Source organism: Ochlerotatus camptorhynchus, unplaced genomic scaffold (assembly GCF_037179485.1).
Source record: "Ochlerotatus camptorhynchus isolate MF236.1 unplaced genomic scaffold, CSIRO-AGI_Acam_v1.1 ptg000022l, whole genome shotgun sequence".
In the NCBI taxonomy this organism is placed as follows: Eukaryota; Metazoa; Arthropoda; class Insecta; order Diptera; family Culicidae; genus Ochlerotatus; species Ochlerotatus camptorhynchus.
Genome location: NW_027040514.1, coordinates 6564858 through 6580288, shown reverse-complemented (window position 1 = coordinate 6580288; position 15431 = coordinate 6564858). Strand labels below are relative to the sequence as shown.

Sequence of the window (15431 nt, the reverse complement as noted above, 5' to 3'; positions counted from 1 at the left end):
ATCTACTCAGCATGCGCGCAGCTAGCCACAGCAAAACACAATCTTTTTTGCATCGTAGATAGAGTCGTCCCCCTCGGGATTTTCGAACATTATAATTTAGTTTCGAAGTGTCAAATTTAAGTGAAAATTCACCAAATGGACCACAGCCTTAGAGTTACCAAAAAGGTGAGCACGTTTCTTCGGGACCTTCTGGTCTTAGAGTTACCTCTATGGTGATACAGCTTTGTCAGTATGTAGGCGAGGAGCTCACGAGGGGGAAAAGTGTGGTTTTAGAGCAAATTGTTAACAAACTCGGTTGCCTTCCCATACAATAATCCAACGTGGCTGAATCACGAATTTGACACTTTAGAACACCTATATGTAGCCACCTTGAGTCCGATGACTGGCACTTTCGACGCACTGGATAAAAATGTTGGCGCAAAATAAGTGTGTAGAGAGACCCGAAAGAGTAAACTGAACTGAAATTTGGGTCCATCTCATTGCCCGTGTACACTAACTTTTCATTAGAACAAAAAATGCGCTAGTTGAATATTCTCGATTAAGTTTTGAATAGGTTTTATGTCCATTTGTCGATTACTTGTTAAAATATTCATTATGCCAACAATCTTTATGCTAAATGTGCCAGACCCGAGGCCAGACCCATCCCGTTAAGCTTGTGAACAATCTGGCAACGCTGGGCCACTGAGCCGTGCCACATGGGTTGCTACAAGTCGTGCGGGCATATTTTTTATTCTAGTACTACACTAGAAAGCTTTTTTTTTCTTTCGCTCGCTCGCGCTGCTCTGCACTGCAACATTAGAATGAAAAGAAAATAAAATACGGTGAAGCTGGCGGCAAACCGTCGGTAGTGCTAGCGTTTTATGTGTTAAAGCACTTAATTTAAGTGGGAAAACACTTGCTTTGATTTAGAAACACTAGTAGAAGATTAAATCATTTCGGAGAAGTGCTCAATAATTGGCCGGGAGTGATTTGGTAAAGGAAATATCTTTCGTTCCTGAAGTGGTCCTGCGGTTCGGCTCCTAACCTCAAAATAATACTACCGAGCAGCAGCAGCTAGCGAAAGAAGTGGCATCAAAACAAGCCCCCCTTTTTTTTTTTTTGTTATTAGTTGTTTGTATTTACTTTAGCCAAAAATCATGAGGAAACGTTCCATGTCGGTGTATGTTGCGAAAGACGACGATCGGTTGTCGAAGAAGTTCGAGGGTGGTAAGTTTGTTTTTAGTTTTTATTTTACGTGGATTGAGATTTTCTGGGTTCTGTTTTGCAGTGGCTTCGGACAATGATGCGCATTTCGACTCGGAAGACGAGACCAAAGATGATGAGGTCCTTTCGGGCGAGTGGACCAAAGCGGATTATGAATCGTTGGTGGCGCAGCTGAAGGAAACCCTCCCGAAGAAGGACCATCGCAAGTGGAAGACATCGCTACAGGCCGTGAACTGGGAGCAGATCAAGATTCGTCAACACACCCCGCAGGAGGTGGAAAAGGTCGCTAAGCAGCTGATTGGGAAGATCAGGTCGTTCCGAACATTTGGGGAAATTCTGGAAGAAGTGCCGGATGTGGTGACTAAGTTGTTGAGTGCCGAAAGACCGAAACCGCCACTGACGGCGTACAGTTTATTCGTGAAGGAAATGTTGCCCCAGCTGCGGGAGGAGCACAAGGACATGAAGGTGCAGCAGATCTTCAAAATCGTGCCAAAGCTTTTCCAAGAGCTATCGACTAAAAAGCGACGTCGGTACGAGGATGAATCCGCCCGCATGAAGGAGGAGTATCAGGCCAATCTGTCCAAGTTCTAGTAAGTATCGGATCGAACTGATTCACTGACTGAAATGGTATATCCGATTGGAAAACAGGATTATTACGACAGAAAGGCTAACTAATATCGTCGAAAGACAACAACTGAAGAAAAACATGCTTAAGGTTCAATTCACTTTGATGCATTTTTGAAAAATTCAAATGCAGTTTTTTTTTCGACGCATTTCAGATTGCAAAAAGCTCGCGTCATTTTGCAGGGTGTCGACTACCTGGAAAAACCTGGAAAGTCAGGGAATTCTATTTATGATCTGGAAAGTCAGGGAATGTCAGGGAATTTTAGTGTAGGTCAGGGAATAAAATAATGTTGATCACATTGCTAAAAATTATGTGTGGGACACATAAAACAATCTTTGAAATTTTATCAGCGCATGACGTCAACGTTTTTGGGAAGATCCCGGGCATCAGATCTACTCGCTGCGTTTATGGACGCCCTGGCCGGTATCTCTTCGAACAAGTTGCTGCAAGTGTCCATGGATGGGCCCAATGTGAATTGAAGCAAGAGGTACAAAAAGGTGGCGAGAAGCGGATAGATCTGGGAAGCTGTGGGCTGTATATTTTGCATAATGCATTCAAGGATAGTGTTTGCAGTATCAGTTGGGATGTTTTCAAATATTTGCGTGGTATCCAGAATATCTTCAAATATGTACCTTATCGCATGGCAACGCCAATGCAGAGAGAGGTTTTTAGGTAATAATGCAGAATATCTTTTTGAAAAAAAAATAGCATCAGCATCAGTCCAGCATCAAAATGAAAGCATATTGAAATCCAGTTTTGATATCAACATCAAACTGAAATCCTAATTTAATTTCAGTTTATGCAATTGATAAATTTTGTTTTCATTTTGCTGTACAAAAATATGTTGTTGCGGGTTTGACTTCATTGCCTTAAGCGCTGTCCAGACTGGAGAGTTATAACATGTTATAACGGTTGTCAAATAATTGCAACACAGAAACCACCATCAAGAAAGCGCTATAACATGTTATAACTCTGTAGTCTGAACGTACTATTAGCATAACATCAAATTGAATACTTGTTTTGTTATCAACATGAAAAATTGATATCAAATTGAGTATTCAGTTTGCTCTCACTGATAGCAGAAATAGTTTTCAATGTGATGTCACAGGAAGATATGTTTGCTATCAATTTTGATATTTTAACCGTTAAAACGACCAAAACGACAGCAACCTGAGTTATCATTATCAGCGAAATCACAACATCAAATTTAGATTGCAATTTGATCTCAGACTTTGCTCGGGCTGTGTGTCCATGATCGAGGGAAAAAAGTTAAATAATACCACTGAACTGTCCAAAAGTTCATCTAATTGAGGTTAACCACTAACGGTGCAAATCCTGATTGGCGGACAAAAGTTGGCGCTACTTAGTGGCGTAAGATAGAAATTTTGACATGACGGTGATGGAATTCTTTCACGGTGAGGTATGGGAGAATAGTTTGAAATCATATAAACAAGATCGACATAACTTCAGAAAGTACTGAATCACTTGAGAATAGTTCGGAATCACTTAAAAAATTACTGAATCACTTAAGGAAATAATTGAATCACTTCATAAAAATACGGAATCTCTTCAGAAAGTACTGAATCATTTCAGAGCGCACTGCATAACTAATGAACAGTTCGAAATCACTTCAGAAAGTACTGAATCATTTCAGAAAAGTTTGGACTTACTTCGGAAGTGCTAAATCATTTCAGAAATGTTTTCAATCAATTCGGAAACTACTGAATCATTTAGGAATGTATTGTATCACTTTAGAAATGTTCGAAATCACTTCTGAACGTACTGTATCGATTTAGAACAGTGTGGAATCACTTCAGAAAGTCTTGAATCACTTCAGAAAGTCTTGAATCACTTCATAAATGTTGAGAATCATTTCACAAAGTACTGAATAACTTCAGAAAAGACCCAAAACACTTAATAAATATTCGAAATCACTTTGGAAAGCACTGAATCATTGCGAAAAGTTCACTTTGAAAATAATTGAATCACTTGAGAAATGTTCGGAATCACTTCGGAAAACACCGAATATCTTCAGTAATGTTCGGAATCACTTTGGAAAAGTTCATGATCACTTCGGAAAGTACTGAATTATTTCAGAAAGCACTGAATCACTTCGGAAAGTGTTGAACCACTTTAAGCTCGGAATCTCTTGGGATAGTACTGAATCACTTCAGAAAATTTCGGATTCACATTGGAAAGTACTGAATCATCCCAGAAAGTTTGTAATCATTTCCGCAAGAACCGAATAACTTCGAAAATGATTAAATTAGCTAGGAATGCACAGAATCATTTCAGAAACGTTCAGCCTCACGTCGGAAATACTGAATCGCTTCAGAATGTTCATAATCACTTCGCAAAGCACTAAATGATTTCAGAAAGTACTGAATCACTTCAGAACTGTTTGGAATCGCTCCGAAAAGTACAGAATAATTCCAGATAGTTTGTAATCACTTCCGAAAGTACTGAATCGCTTCAGGAAGAACTGAATCACTTTTGAACAGTTTGAAATCAATTCTGAAAGTACCCAAGTAACAATTTGGGTTTTATGAGGGTACTGTAGACCATGATTTAGACTTGTAGAGTGCTTTAAAACCTCAATAAAACTTACAATGTTACTTGGATAATTAATCACTTCAGAAAAAACTTTGAAATTCTTCGGATAGTATTGAGTGACTGAAGAAAATTTCTGAATCCCTTTGGATAATACTTAATCTTTCCAGAAAGTTTGTAATCGCTTTCGTAAAAACTAAAAAAAAATCCGGAAAGAACTGAACATCTTCACAAAACTTCGGAAAGTACTTTATCAATTCTCTCAAGTTTGCAATCACTTCTTCAAGAGCAGAGATCATTTTGTAATAACTTCAGAAAAGTTTGGAATCCCTTCAGAACATATTTAGTCACTTCAGAAAAATCGGAATAACTTTGGGCATCACAGAATCATTAAAAAAAGTTCAAAATCTCTTCTGAAAGTACTGAAAAGCGATAGAAAATCTCGGAATCAGTTTGAAAAGTGCTGAATTACTGCAGAAAAACTTCAGAAAGTACTGAATAACTTCAAATAGTACAGACATAATTGAGCATGAGAATGATTAACCGCTCGCGGTTCTCAGAGGCGAACCAGCATTTAGGCTGAAAACCTCTTAAATAAAGAAAAAAAAAATTAGCTCGCGGTTGCTACTCCGTTATTGCCAGATCACCTGTCAGAGAAGCAAAAAACGATGCGTTGGACGAGCATGCATCTGCAATGTGTAAAAACTGCTGATCTCATACTTTACGATAGGCAATAACAGTGCCAGCCGCTTCATAATGTAGGTCAATTAGACCGTCAAAAACCGAGAGATCCTCCTCACTTCCAGGAATTTTTCAACAGTTTCTCAGCAGGATTTACTTCAGGGAGTATTGATTATTATCGCTAAGCTACTCAATTGTGACATATCGAAAAAGATCTCGACTTTGGCAACATAGATGAAGAACAGCCAACTCTCCACAACTTGATGTCCAGTTACTCGATATCCAGTTATATAACCATCATATAAATGAGTGTCATGGCTACTGAGATAGCGAATTTGTATGAGATTGTTATTCTATAACTCCATAATTCTATAGGTACCTCGAGTCGTAGAGAGTGCACTGTAGTTACGTTTCCAAAAACGAGATCTGTCTATACTGACATTACATTCCATTAGGAAAGTTTAGAATCACTTTGAAAATTTAAGAATCCCTTCAGAAAGTACTGAATAACTTGAAAAAAGATTAAGATCACTTTGGCAAGTACTGGACCATGTCAGAAAAAAAAGCAGCCAACAGAATAACTTCAAACAGTACTGAACTTTACAAAAGTTTTGAATCACTTCGGAAACATTGGAAGCACTGGATTCATGTATTCAGCTCATAGCATATTTAATAACTTCAGAAAAGCTTGAGTTCAGTAGGGAAAATGTTGAATCGCTTAAAGATAGACTCACTTCCGAAAATGTTAAATTTTCTGGACTGATTTAATACTTTCGGCAGTAATGTCACGAGTTCTTGGGAACGTTTAAAGCAAGAACCTGTTATAAACGTGAAAACGTGGCACTGAAACAGTAAATGTATTGCCTAATAAGGTTTCCAAAGGTAACATCAGTTGTAACAACACAATCTCTGGTTCTTATTTCAAAGATTTGCGTAGCGAGGATTGATGGCCATGATTTGTAAAACGCCAGAGGTGTTCTGAGTAAAACGCATAAAACGAATCCATATTTATGTATCTTTATTTTTTGTTTTTTTGATTTTAACTATCATCATATCCATAATCTTCCCCTTAATTGGCCTAGTACTTGTAACTTAAGAAGGGGGACCGAGTGCCTCAAGTTCGTTGCGCCTTTGCGCAGTTAGTGCAGTAAGGGCTTCTTACTGCGGAGGTTTTGATTTGATAACATACTGATAGTTTTGGAAATTTTGCTTTGCCCACGAATGTTTAGGAAAATTCTAGAAATTGTTCAAGGTTTTTCCTGAAATTAGGAGAAAGTCAAGCAAGATAAATATGAGATAAATTAGAAAACACAAATGATAGTACTGGGAAAATGTTGATGGAACTTTCATAATCGAACTAATCATAATTTCAAGAAGAAAGGGTAAAGGGACTTAACCACCTGTAGAGTACGGTGCTGCTCGATAAAGTGCAAATGTTTTGCAACGTACTATATAAACTAGATAAAACACTATGTGAAACAACGCCATCAACGTCGCGGGCGAATGCATCGTTATTTTAGGCAGATTTATATTTTAAGGGCGCCGGTCAATATTCGGTGCGACTACTTAGCTCAAATTTTAGGAACACAGCACTGGGTATAATAAAGCTCATCACGTTGTAGCTTCTTAGGTTAAAATAACGTAGTTTTGTGGACTGGAATTTTTCTGAAAACCGACTGGAAAGTCAGGGAAAGTCAGGGAATTTTGTTTTCGACTTTGAGTCGACACCCTGTTTTGTGTAAGATAGCACAAAAATAGCATATCTATTAGGCCACTATCAGTGTGTCGTATAAGGCAAGAATGATTGTTCGAGTATTAGACAATTTATTCTCGTAACGGCCAGAGGCTTTTACATTGATAAATATCAGTAGCAATTTGACTAACTTGATTTTTTTTAGGCATGACCTAAACTTTCTCAATTTATGCTTATCGCATAAGTTTTTCCAATGTTTGCCTACTCGACATTAGTAGAGGCCTCTGAAATTTTCCATAATTTCATGTTCAGGCTCACGAAAAAGCTTACAGCACGTTACAACTCTAGTCAGGTGGCCAGCAAACCGGGAATTCGACATGAGAACTGAAAAAATCATTAAACCCTAACACGTCAGAGCTAAACTAAACTGGGACGCTTTAGTATCGAGGATCTCGCAACTCATATGGTTGCATAACATGCGCTCCCTTTCCCTGCAGCAGAAAGTGCTACTGCTGAACATCTTCATTACAGCGAAGGTGTGGTACCTCTCGTCTGTTATTCCACCGCAATGTGCTCACACGGCGAAGCTGACATCAACGATGGGGACTTTCCTTTTTCGTGGGCTACCCGCACGAGTCCCAATGCAGCAGTTGGCGCGCAGCAGAGAGCAGGGTGGATTGAAACTGCAACTGCCGGCGATCAAATGCAAAGCACTTCTAGTCAATCGTCACCTGCAGGAGATCGTTTCCCTTCCCTATTATCAGTCCCTTCTCACCCAAAATATTCCTCCCCCCGCCGATCTTCCTTGCCTAAAACTTCTCTCACAGCAAATTCCCTTATTTCCACACCACATCCAACAAAACCCCTCCAGCGATCAAATCCATCGTTTCTACTTGGAACAAACTGAGCTACCCAGAGTGGAACGAAACCATCCAGGCATCAATTGGAAAAAGATCTGGATGAACATATCATCGAGAAGGCTATCGTCGAGCCAGCGCACTGATCTCTACCTGCTAGTAAACGAGAAGACGGAGCACCGTAGACTGATGAACGTCATTGGCCGTGCAAACGACCCAAACTGTCAGCACTGTGCGGTAGGAATCGAGACTTTGCAACATAAGTTTTGCGAATGCCCTCGAGTTGCTGCAGCTTGGGCACACATCCAGCGAAAATTGACGACGACGCTCGGCGGCTGGCAGAGGCTGAGCTTCGACGATCTTGTACGGCCAATCTTGGGTAACATGACAACAGCGAGAAGAAATCAAATTTTAAAAACGTTCATTAAGTACATCAACTTTGTCAATGTGAATATTAATAATAGAATAGATGTGGGCGAGCTAGATTTCATTTTGACTCTAGAAGATTGATATATTTTTTAAATATCTTGAATATGTTATTTAAGACCTAAATAAACAATATTTTACAAAAAAAAAAAAAAAAAAAAAAAAAAAAAAAAAAAAAAAAAAAAAAAAAAAAAAAAAAAAGCTTCAGAATCAACTAGTGAAACAGCGAGTTTTTACCAAAAGAAAGACTTTGCTCTTTTTGCTACATATTCATCAGTTATCTAACTGTTTTTGACGTCATGTGCATGAATATTATCCATGATGCCGGACATTAAGGTTAAGGTGACGTCACTGTTAGAAGGTTTTCAAAATAATGGTCCTTAGGGCCAACCACAATCAAGTTTGATCGGCGACTTTATCAACGTCGTGACTAGAAACGAATCTAGAATGCTCACGTTAATAACTCTTCCTTGCTTCCTATCCCACTCTCTAACCCAAGCAATCAAAACCACACTATTAATATGCCTCTACCCTTCCTCTTTTTCCAGTCAAGACCACCCGGATCTGACACCGAGGAAGATTCGCAAGGAACCGCTGAAAACGCCTTTCCAACTGTTCTACCGGTCACGGCGCGCCACTTCCGACAACATTTCGTGCCAGCAAGTCCGCAAAGAGTGGGAAGCACTCCCGCTGAAGAAGAAGGTCAAGTTCATTCGGGCGTCGTTCGAAGCCCAGGCCGACACAGACAGCAAGTTGCTTAACAAAAAGGAGCTGATCATGCTCGACCAATCCCTCGGCAAGCCGGAGTTCGTGGGACGTAATGTGTACGAGTTCTTCCGCCGGAAGATGCGCTCCCAGTACGCAGCAGCTAATGGGAACGAACGGGAGCATAAGATTCGAATGGATTACAAAAAGCTGGACGCCCAGGAGCAATCGCAGCTGAAGGAAGAGTTCCAAAAAGCTCGGACCGCATTTGTCTTCCAGTATCAGGAGTACATTAAGAAGCTCCCAAAGGACAAACAGCAGGCGGAAATTGATTTCCTAAAGACGATCTCTGACAAGACTACCAAGAAGCAGAAGACTGAGAAGAAGACACCGCAGAAGGCCGCTTTGAAAGAATTGCATTCCGCCGGTTCAGCGGACGAGGATACTCCGGTTGCGGAATCCACGACGATCAACAAGAAATTGACAACCGGCAAGAAATCCAAGACGGAGCCCAAATTTGATGATTCCGCCGAGGAATCCGAATTATCTGACCATCGAACGCCACTGAAGAAACAGCCAAAGATTTCCATCGCAACTGCTCCGCCGCCGCCTTCCACCAGCAAGGCGCCAGGACTGCTGAGCGTTAGCAAGTCGGAACCTCCCGCCTCGTCGGCCTCTTCTTCGGATGAAGAAGAAGATGGTGATAAAGACGAAGAAGAATACGTACCTACTAAGCATCAGGTTAGTATGAGCCGGAAAAGCGTTCCGGCTTCACCAAGTAAGAATGGAAGCGCCCGGAAAGTATCCGACACGAAGAAGCGACCGTCACCCGAAGACGTTAAGCCCGAGGTAGAGGTGAAGAAACCGAAGAAAACATCGGCAAAGGTGGTGAAACCTATAAAGCAGGAAGAGGAACCGGAAGCGCTGCCCCCGCCGGCCATCAAGGGCACCAAAGCGGCAAAGACGAAGGAGATCCCCGCGAAGACACTGAAGGAACCGGAGAAGCCACCCAAGTGAGTACTTCTGAAAATACATATAGGATCTAATCGAAGACATCAAATCAAGAAGACTGGCAACTCTGCCAGAATACGGCATAGAAAAATGAGCAAATACACAAACCTTTCTTCTGAGGTTGTGATCTTTGCTATCAAATTCGTTCGAAGCATTTACGTTTGCGCGGTAGATGACGCGATTGTGTCGGTCTCATAGCGGTCGTACGAGAAAATGGAAGGGTTGCCAGTCTTCTTGATATGTTGTCTTCGATCTAATGCATGCTAGCTCGTCGACTTGCTACGCACTACTAACACAAACGTTATCTTTATTTGTTTTGTAGAAAGCGGGTTCACAGCCTTCACGTACCACAGAAATTACGCTATGTGACTCCTCACAGTTTGTAGTTAATAATTGTTTTTTTTTTTATTATTGTTTGAGTTGGATTCGGTTATTTAATTGTTTAGGTCAGCACAGAGATGTCAACCACCAAGAAGGTTTCATTTGTTGACTATCGCAATTCATTGTTATCTAATAATATTAAACGCTGACTACTGCTATAACTGTTGCTGCTTTTCACTTTTGAAACGAATTCGAGGGATTCCAAGATGCTTGCAGTGTTAATGAAAATGAGTGAGTTTTCACTGATTTTCAATTGGTTTTCTACCGGCATGTTGAATAGGGTTAATAGTTGGACCAAGCATTGGATAAAAATTGCAACAGGATAAAGACTGTTGTGGTTCTAGAATTTGATAAAAAGAATGTCGGTGGGATTTTTCTGAGGCATAGAAATCTCTGGTCACGTCTTCCTTCGGAAGGGAAGTAAAGCCGTTGGTCCCGGCCGATGTGTGTTGAATGGGTGCGATATCCTACGCAGGTGTGGAAACTGCCTTCCTGCACATGCGATTGTCGTCAATGGATGGCAATCGATGTCCGTCGGTGATTGGCACTAAATTGCCGAACAGAGACCGACGTTAAATAAAGGAAAGAAGAAGTAGAGAAAGAGGTTCTTCAAATTATGGTACTGTGAGAATTCGTTTTCACAGAATTGATTGAATGGTTGTATTGGTTAATCTTCAATCGAATGATATGAAAATTAACAGCACTGGTTCCCTCATTTCACATCCGTTGAACCATTCTGAACGGCCATCGCGTAGTGGTAATATCACATCATTGCTAATAATGTATATATCTATATTTTTTCCGGTACCATGGAGTCAACAAATGCGAATCGCGGCATGACAGCGATACACCGAAAAAAGTTTTCATATAGTTTCCATTGGGAACGCACATGATATTTTTCCATTAACAAAATTAATGATTTTTATCTGAAATTCACATAACATTCATATGATCACATGAATTTTATGTGATAAATCACATAAATTTCATTGGACACATAAGCTTTATGTGATTTTGTAGTGCGATTCCCAATTATGAGATCACATGAAAGTTATGTGAAATTCTAATGGATATTTTCCATTGGAAATGTGATTTATTTTTTGAGTGTACGACAATGGAATGATGCTCGTTAAGAAAATACCCGGAGATGCGCAATGTAAATTTTCCGGTGGTGTTACGGTTTTTCTAAGACGCAGCTAGGAACTCAAGATCATCATACTAATCATGGACGTCGATATATAGTGGATCACATCAGAAATGACATGGGAGACTTTCAGGATTTAGCAGTGATGCAGAATAGGACAACGAGCTCACAAATAGACACGAAAATTGGACAGAAGAGTGAAGAAACAGCGAAAGTTGGTGAGATGGTATTAAATTATTGCTCATTAGAGTGATGCAAAATTTGAAATTTTCGCTCCACAATACTTAAACGATTCCAAACCGGATCCTGACTAACCTCTCAAAATTTGAACCCATTTGGTGAGAAACTGAGATGGCACAAACCATTTGAAGTTTGTATGGGAATTACTATGGCAAAACCAAGATTTTTGTTCATGTCTACCTAATAATTCACCATATCGGTCTGCTTCAAAAACTTTCAACTGTGCTTGTAGGAAATTCTCCCAGCTACAACTTTGCTGAAGACCACTTTTTGATTAAATGCAAGGATCGAACGTTATCAATGGTTCAATGCGCTGATGTCTTATGATCATGCTCAATCAACTGCTCAGCAGGCAACATTGGTGTTTCTCGGGCGTTGAATAGGACACAAAAATCAAGGCTACTATGTCACACTGCAAAATACAGTGTTGCCTACAGAGCAGCTGCTTGATCATGTCATAAGTTTACCAATCTCTTAAATAATTAATAACTTTTTCCTGTCTCGTTTTACATAGAAACGATCTTCAGCAAAGTTGTAGCTGAGAAAATTTTCTATAAGAATGGCTATCGAACTGTTTCGCAGCTCAATATGGAAAAAGACTAAATGGCAATGAACAAAAAGTTGAGAATTCCCATAGTAATTTACATGTAAACTTCAAATGGCTTGTGCGAAGTCTGTTTCTAACCAAATGAGTTGTAACTTTGGGAGGCTAATCAGGACCCGATTTGAAACCATTTAAGCACTGTGGAGCGAAAAAGTCAAATTTTGCATCAGTGTATTGCTCATATTTATACAAACATTGCCAACGGAGTTGAGATCGTTGGCTTTGTGGACGACATCGTCTTGATGGTAAACAGGCGAGACGCTGGAAGAGGTGGAAGTGTTAGCGACTGAGGCGATCGACATGGATGGAAGGAGCCAAGCTGCAGATAGCCCACCACAAAACGGAAGTCAGTAACTGTAAAGCGGTACAGCGGGCAGAAATCACCGTCGGGGAGCACGCCATAGCCTCGAAGCGTGTGTTAAAATACCTGGGAGTGATGATCGATGACCGGCTAAACTTCAACAGGCTTCGAAGTCCATCAACGCGATAGCTAGAATCATGCAGAACCACGCTGGTCCCAGCAGCAGCATGAGGCGTCTTCTGGCCATTGTGTCGCCGTCGATAATGAGGTATGGAGGTCCAGCCTGGGTTCCAGCGCTGGAAACGAAGCAGAACCAAAGTAAACTGAGTAGTACGTTCCGGCTCATGGCCATGCGAGTCGTGAGTGCGTACAGAACCATCTCGTTGGAAGCAGTATGCGTTATCTCCGGTATGATCCCTATCGGGATCACCCTAGCGGAGGACAGCGAGTGCTACAGGCGGAGAGAAGCCGGAAGAGTACGGAAAGTTGTGAGACCGGAATCGTTGGCTAAGTGGCAACAGGAGTGGAACACATCGACTAATACCGATTCTTTCGACCTGGGTGAACAGAAAACACGGAGAAGTCAACTTCCACCTAAGGCAGTTACTGTCTGGCCACGGCTGCTTCAGGAAATACCTGCATTGGTTCGGACACGCAGCGTCACCCCTCTGTCCGCAGTCCGCAGTGTGGCAACGAAGATGAAACGCCGGAGCATGTGGTCTTCGACTGTCCAAGGTTCGAGACAGTGCGAAGTAGACCTCTGCACCGCCGATGAAATTGAACCGGCGCGCCACCGCAGTAAAATCGTTCACGCCGCCGAATAAATTTATGTCACGCCCATGAAAAATCCGCAACACCTTTTCGGTAAAATGCATCTTGAACGCGTTGAAATTAGAACTTAAAAAATAGAACATTTTCGAATGATTTCTTTCGGAATTTTCTTCTACGACGGAAAGGCAAACTTCGTATTTTTACATTCTCACAATCAGGGCTGAAAAAACTCATTACAGCTAAAATGCTATTTTTAGAAATTATGAAACTGAGATATTGTAATAATAATTTTTATATGTAAGATACAAGAAGATGAGGTAAAGTTTGTGTATGACATATAAAACCTGTCAATTTCACTCCCACAGTGTCGCTATTATGGGGGCCTCCTTTAGCTCAGTCGGTAAAGGCGCAGAAAATGTCTCGACTTCCCTGGGCATAGAGTATGATTGTACTTGCCACACTGAGGAAGTGCATTTAGAACACTAAGTTGAGAGCACGCAATAAGCTAATATGCGATATGCAATAAGCTTGAAATGCGAAGAAGAAGAAGAAGAAGAAGAAGAAGTGTCGCTATTAGCTATTAGTTATGACGAAGGGTACTCACTCATTAAAATATCTCATTATAGCTAAAATAGCTAATTGTGACCCTCTGAATGCAAAATTGACAGGTTTTATGTGTCCTATAATATTATTATCTCATAGATTCATTTATCTGTAATGAGATTTTTCAGCCTGCTCACAATTCCATTTTAAGTGTGCACTCGGCTGTCGACAAAAGCAGGCCTCTCTCGATGTGTGCCACGCGATCGTCTGTTTTCTCGGCAGCAACTATTGTGTGGTCATTGTTCTTCATCAGCAGTTCTTTCGGTCGATGCGTCGTCGACTTTGGAAAGCAACCGTTTAGTGATGAGTGTGTGAGTGCTGACCACGTTTTGCGTCCATTGCTGCAATGGAAGCGCTCTGACCCTCGTTGTCGTAACTGCCATATAATGAAACCACTGGAAGTGGCTCCAGTTCTGATGGAGGAGGCTTTTTGGATAGCGCAAGATAAAGTGTTTATTGTGTTGTACCATTTGACTATAGATTTAAGATGCATAGTGAACAAGAATCCTCGGCTCTGTAACGTTAATTCGGTTGAGCCTTATCAAATAAATTAATAATCAAAACAAAAATTATCGATTAATTTACTATGATTTTTCAAAAATATTTAGAAGGAAATTGAACTTCTTAACTTCAACTGCCATTTTCTCAATGCTTACTTTTTCCACTTGGGACTGATGTGGGATTATAGGCAGTGAAGGTATGTGCAAGTTCCCTAAATTAAAGCATCCAGTACTAGCAAGCTTGTCAGCCGTGCAAGACAAAACCCTCTCGTCAAAGCGAACCATATTTCGCCTTTTCTGTATCCTCCAACCCCCTTGTTCTTGCAGGGACATCGAGGAGTTCTACCGGCAGCGGTTCTACAAGGGTAAGCCCGGCAAGCACGTGGAATCGTTCGCAAACCTAACGGTTGCGAAGAAGCGCGAAATTAGCGAACAGCTGAAGGTCGCCCAGAAGCAGTACATCGTCGATTTCGAGCATTACCTGAAATCGCTGCCCAAGGACGAGATCCGAAAGTACATTCAGAAAGTGAACGCCAAAAAGCAGGCTCAATCGACAGATGACGATTCCGATGCTGACGACGATTCAGAGGCAGGAAGCAGTTCGGAGGAAGAGGAAGACGATGAATAAGATTTGCTAGTGTGCCAGGCTAAAATGAGTGCCAGTGTTTTTTTTTAGATTAATTGTAAATTGCGCCAGTGAGATTGAAAATTGGTTTTTTCTTCTTTCTACTTACTGATGATACTTTTAAGTTTAAGCTCAGTTTCGTATAATTGACTATGAATAATTTGTTTACCTACTGTCCGAGTACAGCTCTTACGATAGAATAAATAAGGGAAATCAAAATGTGTTACCTACGGTGAAAGTTATTGCTGAAGAAATGTCCATATTTAAGATGAATTTAAGAATGTCTTAAATTTGCCATCCAGGTCATCCTAGCCATCCAACAGCTCACCATCAGTGCCAACCCAGCCGAGCTAGGGTTAGTATCATAATGACTCATTTCCATTGTTTAATATCGTTTGATAATTTTACTTTTCCTAGTACAGTACCCCCCGCGCTTACACAGATGCAGTAGACCTTCCTCCCGCAGGGAAGCGTCTGATTCGAAACGGTGTACAGTATGTTGATTACGTTG

At 40.9% G+C, this 15431-nt stretch overlaps 1 protein-coding gene across 2 annotated transcripts; it reads left to right on the top strand.

Annotated features, from left to right (window-relative positions):
• Positions 1-816: 816 nt before the first annotated feature.
• Positions 817-15112, top strand: LOC135705463 (nucleolar protein dao-5-like). 2 transcript variants are annotated; one of them, XM_065227213.1, is made up of 4 exons: positions 817-1206; positions 1268-1793; positions 8584-9753; positions 14623-15112. In XM_065227213.1, the coding sequence occupies exons 1-4, from the start codon at positions 1137-1139 to the stop codon at positions 14921-14923; spliced, it is 2067 nt and encodes a 688-aa protein (XP_065083285.1). In that variant the 5' UTR covers positions 817-1136; the 3' UTR covers positions 14924-15112. The 2 variants fall into 2 exon arrangements, with proteins under 2 accessions (XP_065083285.1, XP_065083291.1); XM_065227219.1 differs by lacking the exon at positions 14623-15112 and adding an exon at positions 10074-10206.
• The last annotated feature ends 319 nt before the right edge of the window (positions 15113-15431 follow it).